The sequence below is a fragment of the Carettochelys insculpta genome, chromosome 13 (genome assembly GCF_033958435.1).
Source record: "Carettochelys insculpta isolate YL-2023 chromosome 13, ASM3395843v1, whole genome shotgun sequence".
In the NCBI taxonomy this organism is placed as follows: Eukaryota; Metazoa; Chordata; order Testudines; family Carettochelyidae; genus Carettochelys; species Carettochelys insculpta.
In genome coordinates, this window is record NC_134149.1 from 21,810,796 (window position 1) to 21,821,408 (window position 10,613).

The 10,613-nt window shown below is 49.8% G+C and overlaps 1 protein-coding gene across 1 annotated transcript; it reads right to left on the reverse strand.

Annotated features, from left to right (window-relative positions):
* Positions 1-491: 491 nt before the first annotated feature.
* On the reverse strand, positions 492-6,953 carry LOC142020374 (G-protein coupled receptor 12-like). The gene is made up of 2 exons (XM_075008131.1): positions 6,949-6,953; positions 492-1,413 (listed from the first exon to the last, which is right to left on the reverse strand). Exons 1-2 carry the CDS (start codon positions 6,951-6,953, stop codon positions 492-494), a joined length of 927 nt encoding a protein of 308 aa, XP_074864232.1.
* Positions 6,954-10,613: the final 3,660 nt, after the last annotated feature.

Below are 10,613 nucleotides of genomic sequence, written 5' to 3' on the forward strand. Positions count from 1 at the left end.
GCCAAGTTTCCTGTGGCCCCAAAAAGTTTGTTTACAGCCACCAGTCCTGGCTGTCAGTGTTCTGTGCTGTTATCCAGCTGTAATTTACCCCTAAATGTCTTGTAAGAGCCCAGCAAGCAGTGGAATGTTGACCTCGCCTGGTCCAGCAGATTCTCTCTCCTTCGGCTGCCCTTGGGTCCCCAGGGTGCCAAAGCAGAGGGGTTCAACCTGCAGTTGCTTGGTGCTCCTGAACAGAAAACCCCTCCAGGCCACCGATCTGGCAAAGGTGCTGCTCCCCTCTCCATGACACCGAGCTGAGACAAAGCCTCAGGCGCTGGTTTTGTTGGTCTTTTGTTTTCAAATCAAAAATAAATCAGCTGCGTAGGAAAATAAGCATTTTAGAGGAAACGGCTGGTCCGGCTTTTTCTCGCTCCTTCTCCTCGTTGACCTCTCGCTCCGGCGAAGGAGGATTCCTCCCGCTGGTGGCCTGAGCCACCTCCCCTATCCGGCCTCTATACATCGCTGGATGTCCTGGGCCGGGAGGAGAAGGAGGAGGGCACGCAGCCGCAGCAGGCCAGCCACAGCGACTTCTGGATGTCCGGGTTGCGGAAGGCGTAGATGACCGGGTTGATGAGCGAGTGGCACGCGGCGGGCAAGGCCAGGCAGTAGGTGTAGACCGGGGGGTAGGTGGAGTCCGCCACCAGCGCGTAGATGGCGAAGGGGACCCAGCAGAGGGCGAAGGTGCCCAGGATGAAGGAGAGGGTGGAGAGCCCCTTGCGGGTGGAGGTGGCCTGCGCCGTGGCGATGAACTGGTGCTGCACGGCGATCTGCTGCGCGTGCCGGACGGCGATCTTGCAGATCTGCAGGTAGAGCTGCAGCATGAGGGCGAAGAGCAGCAGGAAGGTGACCGCCAGCACCGCCGCGTTGTCCTTGGTCACCGGCCGGAGGACGCTGCAGGTGGCCTGGTCCCGCAGGCAGTTCCAGCCCAGCAGCGGCAGCAGCCCCACGCCCAGGCACAGCAGCCACATGAGCAGCAGCAGGGCGCAGGTGAAGGGCAGCGTGCGCTCCGTGTGGTAGGTGAGCGCGTTGTACAGGGACAGGTAGCGGTCCACGGTGATGGCCAGCAGGCTGCCGAGCGAGGCGGAGAAGGCGGTGAGCAGCAGCCCGGCGGCGCTCAGCGCCACGGCGGCGACTGGCGGCCGCAGCAGGTACTGCACGGTGAAATTGACGACGAGCCCCAGGCCGGCCAGCAGGTCGGCCAGCGCCAGGCTGCCGATGAGCAGGAACACGGGGGCGCGCAGGCTGGGCGTGTAGAAGAGCACGGCCAGCACCAGCGCGTTCTCGCAGGCCACGGCCGTGCCCGTGGCGCACAGGGCGATGTCCCAGGGGCTCACCCCGCCGCCGGCCGCGGAGGAAGCGTTGGGCGGCCACGTGCTGGGCAGGGCCCGGGAGGAGGCGTTGAGGAGCACCAGGAGCTGCGGCGGGGGCGGCTGCTGCTGCTGCTGCTGCTGCTGCCGCAGCGGCTCCTCCATGGCGGCCGCGCGGAGCATGGCTGGAGAGGAGGCACACGGGAGACGCGGGTGAAAACGCAGCCGCGGGGGGGAAGGAGCCGCTCCCCCCCACCTCCCCCGGCTCTACCCCGAACACCCGGCGCGGGGCAGCGTCCCCCGGGGCCGCCCTCGGGGAGCGGAGCGCGGCACGGCCGCAGGGACCGCCCCCCCCCGCCTGCCGGGTGGAGCCTGGAGTGACCGAGTTCCCCAGCGGGGCCACGTCCCCCGCCAGGAGCCGCTGCGGGGCGCAAGGGGAGCGCAGCCGGGGGCCCCGCCGCACAGCCCCTGCCAGCAGCCGCACGCCCGGGGCCCCGAGCCCGGCACTGACCGCGGGGCCCGAGCCGGGCTGGGGTTAAGCGGAGCCCCGGGGACTGGGCAGCGCCGGGGCCCGCCCCGCGAGGTACGTGGCTTTTTCCACGGCGAGCGCTCCGCAGCCCTCTCCCTCTCCAGTCCCGCGCCTGAGCCTGGCGCCCGCCGGGGCTTCTGGCTGCAGGCAACCGCAGAAGGGCAGCTGCCTCCAGCGCCGGCTGCTTGCACCGTAACCGCCCCCCCCCCCAGCCCAGCGCCTCGCCCGGAGCGCCGGCCGGGAAAGCAGAAGTTGCAAAGGTCGCCGCTGGCCGCGCGGTGGCTGCAGCCGGGGCCGCTCGGACCGCCAGGGGCCCACGCGCCGGGCGGCTCCCAGGGGCACCCCAGCAAGGGCCACCGCGGCGCCGGCTCGCTAGTGCCCCGTGCCCCGGCTCAGCCCGCAGAAGTCGGAGGCGTGCCCGGCTGTTGCGTTACCTCTGCTGTGTGCTGCTCTGCCTGGCCGCTCTCCGTGGTGCTGCTAGTCCTCCCAGTCCCGGGGCCTGAGCCTCATCCCTGGGTTGACACGGCTAAGAACGCTGGCGGGTTGCTGGCATTGACTTGCACTTAATATTCTTGCCCCATTGGGTCTGCTGATATATCTCAACTCTGACGTCAAAGTCTTCACTTATATTCATGATCAGCCCAAGTCTGTGAATCAGGGAGGCTGTGAGCAGAATAACAACTAGTCTCCCTCCCTTCTCCCATACACACACGCATGCAGGAGGCGATACACACACACAGCCAGAGCGGCTCACGCACATACAAGACTGGGGAATTTCATTCATAAGATTTCAGAGACACTAGGACACACCTCTCTCAAGGTCAAACCTGTCACACCTGCATCTTGCGGCTGTAGTGTGGGTCACAGCTGCTGGCAATGGCTGCCTGAGCAGAAGGGGCGAGATAAAAGCATAACAAAGGGGGGAGATACCTATTTTACTGCTAATTCTGAGGAAAATATTCAGGTTGTCTGATGGGCAAGGGCTGTACTGTGCACTGTAATAGCACCAAGTGTAAATGCTCTTTAGACCATTTTCCCAGAGAGCAATTCAAGGGCAATTGAAAAACCCAAAGGGAACCCAAAGCAGTTGTGTCAGAAGCGATTCAAAAATGTATTCTTTGCCTTGCTGAGGAAAGGGATTATCGTGGATTGTGATCTGGCTGAGCGAAACTGATTTCCGAACATACAATGTAGATTAAACCTGGAAGCATAAGTAGCTATGTTTGTGGATGTGTTTATATGCTTGTGCGTGTTTGCATATATATCTGTGAGTGGGTGGGTTTATGCCTTGTATAAACCAATGCAGAAAAAAAAATCAGTGCTCCATGAGCCACAATTATCTATATGTTGAACACATTTACTCTGAAAGTGTGTATATACAGATGCAAATTTCCTTGATTACATAGGGAGTAAAAACTTTAATCTAGAGCTCAGAAATAAGCATAACCGTCCCCAGGCTCTTTGAGAGCAACTGATTTTAAAGACGTATTTTTGTGCGTGCACAAGAAGGAATGCAATCGAATTTAACACACTGCAGTCTGCCACCCTTCATGCGAGGGGACCTGCAAATGCTATCAGTGGGCTACAATGACAAATTGGCATGCACTGTAATGGAAAAAACACCAGAAAAACAGGTATGTTGCATTTGCGTATTCTGCTCCTTATCCTTTGTGTTCCAACCTTATGAGAGAGGCCTATGGATGTGAACTACTGTAACTGCAGTATACCCCTACAAAATATTGTTTCATATCACCTCAGTGCTGCAGTAAAAGGCATAGACAAATTTCCTACCCTAGATAGTCTATTCTGGTGGTACTCAGCATAGAAAACAAAATAATCCAAGGGGTATCATGATTTTTAATATGAGTGGTTTAAAAATACTCAGAGTGGGTAGTACTATTAAAATAGCAATGCCAGGAACAGAAATCAACAACAGAAGATAAAGCGCATATTTCTTTCATATTTGAATGTCACACGTAAAAAATTTTTCTCATTAATGTACATTTTAAAAGGGCAATTATACCAAATAAACTAAAATAATCATTATGAACAATAGTAAGAATAGTCCCTACTTAACGCTGTTTAGTATTCAAAATAATGCAGGTTATCTCTATATAATTAATGAAATAAATTCTAAGCAGGATTTTACAGCAAGTTTCTTACACAGATATTCAGAGCTCTCTCTGATCTATTTCCTGGCAGTTTTTTTATTCAGATTTAACTGAGGGAGGATTTGTCTTCACCTAGAAGAATCATTTTGTGCATCTAGGTTCTCATGCCAGCCTATCACTGTAGTATCTGAGATAGATTTAATCGTTGGGAGTTTTTTTGCTCATGTGGTTACATCGCTGGGGTGTGCACAGGGAAAAATGAACACGAAAAAGAGCGTGGGAAGTCAAAGTGGGCAAGCTGAATGTATTCACTCACAGTAATTATGCTGTAGCACTAGAAGGACAGGATGCAGAAGAATATTTGACAGACCTTGCAACTACAGCCTCACGTGATAAAATAATTATCCAAATTGCACTATTATTGATCTTTGCAATAATTGTATCTCGAGGCTTTGAGGCTTTGCACAAATCCTACCAAAAAGACAGTAGCTGCCCCACGTGTTTAAAGTCTGTGCAATCCCAGTCCCTCTGAAGTCATTAGAGCTGGTCGCAGGAGAGGGGCAAGCACCCTTTGTCTGAATAAAGAGTGGATGAATTTAAAGTGGTGTGAGTGCAGTTCTCCCTGCTCCCTGAGGGAGCACTCATCTACAGAGCTTCCCATCTTGGGGAAGGACAGGGCAACAGCAGCTGGAGAGAGTCTTGTTACGGAGCTAGTGGGGAATTTGGGGGCCTGAAAACCCCAGGCCCATGAACAAATGCCTTTTTCCCACTCGCAGATCTTGTTGGGGAGCAACTTGTTCCAGTGGGCAAAACCTCTCCTCACACACAGGGAGAACTCAGGGGAAACAATGCGGAGAACCCCACAGAACTTCCTTCTCCCCCCTCAGCCCACACATGGATTTGTCTGTGGGAGGGGAGACCTGGACCATAATACCTGGAGCCTGCTTCTCAGAAGCTCCTAGAGATGTGAGAGAAAACTAATCCTTGTTTTACAGCACTGAGTGCCCACTTGAAACATACAGGGGAAAATCTTGACTCCTTAAGTCAGGGAAACTTCTACATGGGCTCAGAGTTTGGCCTCCAGCAACGTGATTACATGGGTGAATCTGTGTCAGGGAAAACATTGCCATTTCGATAATTGTTTTCACATCATTCTTGGATGGACATTTCGGTGGCTACGGCACATGATTCTGCCTTCCCAACATTGCCTGTGCTGGCACCAAGAGCTTTGTTTTTATACTTAGACTGTTTAAGTATCAAATTCTCTAAAACGATAAAAGGACCATTAAACATAATCACTTAAAGCTCAGTGCATCCATCAGGCTGCCTCCATGGCAGTGCTAACAAGTGTGATTGGTTCCTACTTGGCTCACGCGCAGGGCACATTCCCAGAGATGCTGGCAGCACTGCAAGGTAATCTCTACATAAGGCTAAGCAGTTCTTGAGTAATGTCTCCAATCCAAAGATGAGCAACACCTGGGAAATAATGAGCTCTCTCACCTGCCATTGACTACAGTAGATGAAGTTGCTCAGCTCTCAGCAGACAGACTCATAGCCAATCCAAAGCCAAAAACCCCAACATGCTTTTCCTTCAATATTAGGCATTCAGAACCTGGGAGCAAGGGGTTAGATCTCTCACTGGTCTAGCCACCGTTTAGACCATCCTCGCCATCATGCTGTCTATCACAGGAGCGAGCAAACATTTTACGTTAGGCGCCGCTTTTTGTCCCTGTAATTAGCTGGGTCCTCCCAGCCTAACATCCCAAGTGAAGGACATTTTGGTTGTGTTTGTATAAAATAACCCCTTTTCTCATGCGTAAGAAAATAAGCATGTAGAATATAAAATCTTTATTAATCGGCTTATAAATGTGAACACACAGACATAAAAACAGTAACATATTTCAACTTTATTAATGAGACAGATGAGCCTGAGACCCAGAAGCCACCTGTGCTGTGCCCCCTTGCAAAATTTCATGCCCCCCTGAGAGTGCCCACCCCCAGCTTGGCTCACTCCAGTCTATAGTATTATGCACCAAGCAATGCTAGTCATCGTGCTCTAATGCAGTTCTCTGTGCTTTCCATCTGAAGCACTTGATAAATAGTCATGAAAATCACCTGACAAGAACCCTGTAAAGTAGGCAAGACTTATGCTCCCTGCTTAGAAACTAGATGGGTCTGATAGAAAACCCCAGAACAGACAAACAGATGGACCAGTCAATGAGACTGAACTATGGAGATGGGTTGCGCCTGGCCTGAGGCTGCAGGAGACAGCAACAATGCTGGGACGAGAACCCAGACCTCCTGAGTCCCACTTTAAGCATAAAATCATCCTTATCCATTGATGTAGGAGTTCTCCCATGCTCCTCACTCCTTAGTAGGCTAATTCAGGATCTTGTTCTAAGCACATGGTTTTTCTCTCTGGGATCTGCCTTCCCTTGCCCATGGAGCTGAGTTCTTCCTCTTGGGCATTCATGGATTTTCCTCTTTGTAACAGCTAACATTTATCCAGCAACTTTCATCCCAAGGTATCACAAGTGCTTCAAACACTAGCACCCTTCCTAGTCTACCTACAGAGAGTTAAAATCTGCTGCCTTGGCTGGTGAAGAAGCAGGAAGCAGAGACTCCACCAGTTGTACTTTCTGCAGAAAGGAAACCTAGAATTCTTCCAGGGGGATAAGCTGGGGTTTACTAAGTACATCGCGCTGCTCCTTCAAGCAGAGGTCAACTGTGCCCTAGATAATACCTGATGTAGAGAGTAGCCTATCCGTTAGGCAGTTCAAGGGCAAGCAACAGATGAAGCATGACCCTTGTCTGTAGGCCACCTACGTATCTGGACTGTGGCTTTACTGAAACTCTGTCCAGCAGTTTACACAGGATGCAGGCAGAGTACTTTATGTCTTTCCTCACTTGCAAACCAGCACAGCTTAGGGTAAGAGCTATCCCCAAAAGGGGAATCACTTACTTCATTCATACGTCAGATTGAAATTTCAGGTTCTGTGGTTTGCCCCAATGGCTTAAAGTTGATTGTGCAATGGCCAGCAGAAATATCAGCAAGTGATGGGAGGCAGCGTGGCAACAGGGTATCAACATGAACAGAATCTGCTGAGATTCTTAATAGCCAGGGGTGTCCAGGTGAGAGACACCAAGATGTGAATGCCTAGACAAACAGCAACAGAGCCAATGTCCATCACTGTAAGACAAATGCTACAATAGTTAATAGCAATGGCCAAATCACAGGAGCAATACTAGCACAATCTGCATGGGTCAGGATAATTAATGTAGAATAATACTACGTACAACAACTGGAATTAAATAAGAGTGTGTATTATGTGCTGATAGCTATTTATTGCTGAATACTGCTCAGAGTGATGTCTATGTGTTTAATAAAACTTGTGCAATTCACTAATAGTGTTCCCCAAAACTAAAGGGAATCGCTGGCCCCTATTTTAAATTATTGTTTAGTTACATGAACCTCATATCTGTTTGTAGTCCACAGCAGATCATTTAAACAATCCAAACCCCCATAAACTCTGAGTGCTGCTCTAGTTCTGTATATTCCCTTCAAATACACTTGATTATGTTATTGTAAGAAAAATGTTGCAATGGTCAGTCGAACAATAAATATATTGGACAGTGACTGGAGTGTCAGTAATTTATCCATGTATAAATACCAGGCAAATGCACCAAACTAAATCCTGACATAACACTTGCTGACAAAGCCTCCTGACATGGAGCATAGGCAAACTAAATGATGGCCAAGAAAGACGCAAAATATAACTGTCTCCAAGCCCTCTCCCTCGTTTGTCTGTGCTGCCAGATCATCATTTATTTTCTTATCCAATTCGAGACAGATCTTTAGCATATTGCAGATTTTTGCACTGAAACACGTGGCCACCCTACAGAAGCTGGTGTGTTTTCATAGCTATGTCAGGCATGATATTAAGAAGTACAGGAGTCGACTGCCTACCTGAGATAGTTTAATTTTGCATGTCTCCAACTAGGCGTGTGAAATCGAATTCCAAAAGATCGACCGGTAGTGTAGACATACACATTGGATTACTTTGGCCTGTCCTCTACAAGGGCACATCTGTGGGTAAGTCCAGGAATAAAAGCAGGGGTGTGGCTGCTCCAGGATGATCTCTAATGCTGTGAGTGCAGCTTGGGAGCTCAGCAATACATTAATTGAAGGCCTGTTGAATACCAAACAACAAACAAATGAGGCTCCATCAGCCACCGTAAGAAAACTTGTTCCCAAGAAACTATCGTTATGCTACTGCATACATGGCATTTGTCTTCTGCATACATTGCAGATGGCTGACTTACAGCTGTACAAATCTGGCATTTAATTTTGCTAACTAGCTGGCTAGTCAATAGACCCTTTGGAGGGGAAAAGGCAGGCGAAAGAGAAGGCAGATGTTCTGTGGAAGAGATGGAAGTGCCTATAAATTGTAAATCAACTCAACTCAGCACACACAGACCCTGAGCCCCCCTCTCGGTTTCTGGGCTGCAGATGAAAGGGTCATGGGGTGCTTCTGTCCCCACTGAAGACAAGGGCAAAATGTCAGTGAGGCTGGAATTTCCCTCTGGATGTGTAAGATGAACTTTAGGGGCATGGATTAACCTCTGTTGTTTCTGCTTTTGCCTTCGCCAATATTCATTTGACATACACTCCTCCTCTTGCTCTTGGGAGGCCGTTTGAGAAAAGCCCTTCTCAGGATCAGGGCCTGTCCCTGCCCCTCCTTCTCCACCCTAAAAGTGAATCCTTGTGAGCTGCTACTGTGTTTGCCAGCTGCCAGTCTGGCTCTGCACACAGAGGGTTATTGTTTCCATTGTCTCCAACAGTCAGAATTGATGCTTTCCCTTGTGACACTTGTAGATTCAGTTATTGTTCTTATATTGACCACTGGACGTGCCCCAGTTCCAGCGGTAGAGGAAAGGGGAAGTGTTGACGTCGCTCAGGATTTTACTGCTTTTCTTACCTCAGCACTGACATTACCTGGGGCTTTCTGAGCTGAGCTTGCGACAGGCACTGCCCCAGTGAGCAAGGCAGGGCAGGGGCCAGTGGATATACAGTGAGGGAGCCTATCCATTCATTCAACGTGAACTGTTTAGCCAGAGCCACCTGAGAAGGGAGAGCCAGACTCAGTCTTGCCTGTTTGCTCTCATGAGTTTACATTTGTTTTATGTCTAATAAATGGAGAATGGAAAAGCCAGGGCTATGCTCAGAGGAAAGTTGGGCGAACAACAAACAACACCGAGGTGGTGGTTTTATCAGTTTAGTAATGGTGCCCAGCGTGTTCATCGAAGATCAGGACCCACGAGCTATGCACTATACACACATAAACTAGAAGATGGTCCTCGCCCCAGCACACTTCCAACCTGCCAATTATTTGTGAATTATTCAATGAAAAATAGCAAATACCCTCATGACTGTTCATCACAGCTTGCTGGCTGAGCCGTTCCACAGCCATGCAGACTCCAGGGCTGGCTGAATAATGAAAATGTTCATCAACAAGTAATTAGTTGCTAATATGTTTTGCCAACATTCACAATAAATATTATTTCCCAGAGAAATTCAAGAGGTTTCTGCACGGAGCATGGGCTGTGGGGGAGGTTGTTGTGATCTGGTTAAATCACAGCATAAATTACATTCACTCCCATGTTACCATTGTCAAAACAAAAAGCAGTCAAGTAGCACTTTAAAGACTAGCAAAATAGTTTATTAGGTGAGCTTTCGTGGGACAGACCCACTTCTTCAGACCATAGCCAGACCAGAACAGATTCAATATTTAAGACACGGAGAACCAAAAACAGTAAGCAAGGAGGACAAATCAGAAAAAGATAATCAAGGTGAGCAAATCAGAGAGTGGAGGGGTGGGGGGGAAGGTCAGGAATTAGATAGAGCCAAGTATGCAGACGAGCCCCTATAGTGACTCAGAAAGTTCCCATCACGATTTAAACCATGTGTTAATGAGCCAAATTTGAATATAAAAGCCAGCTCAATCTAATTCTTGACCTTCCCCCCCACCCCTCCACTCTCTGATTTGCTCACCTTGATTATCTTTTTCTGATTTGTCCTCCTTGCTTACTGTTTTTGGTTCTCTGTGCCTTAAATATTGAGTCTGTTCTGGTCTGGCTATGGTCTGAAGAAGTGGGTCTGTTCCACAAAAGCTCACCTAATGAACTATTTTGCTAGTCTTTAAAGTGCTGCTTGACTGCTTTTTGTTTTGATAGCACAACTCTGTCCAGACTCAGCAAGAGAGTGTGGAATAACAACAAGCTCTACACTCACACCAAAATGCAAGTCTACAGAGCCTGCATCCTCAGCATCCTCCTTTATGGCAGTGAGACTTGGACCCTGTATGCCCGCCAGGAAAAGAGGCTGAACGTCTTCCACTTGGGCTGCCTCAGGCTCATCCTTGGAATATCATGGAAGGACAGAGTGACCAACACCGCTGTCTTCGAGCAAGCTGGAATCCCAACCATGCACACCATCCTCAGGCAGCGTCAGCTCCGCTGGCTTGGCCACGTCCACAGGATGCATGATGGAAGGATTCCAAAAGACATCCTGTATGGTGAGCTAGCCTCTGGCAAAAGTCCTCCCGGACGCCCCCAGTTGCGCTACAA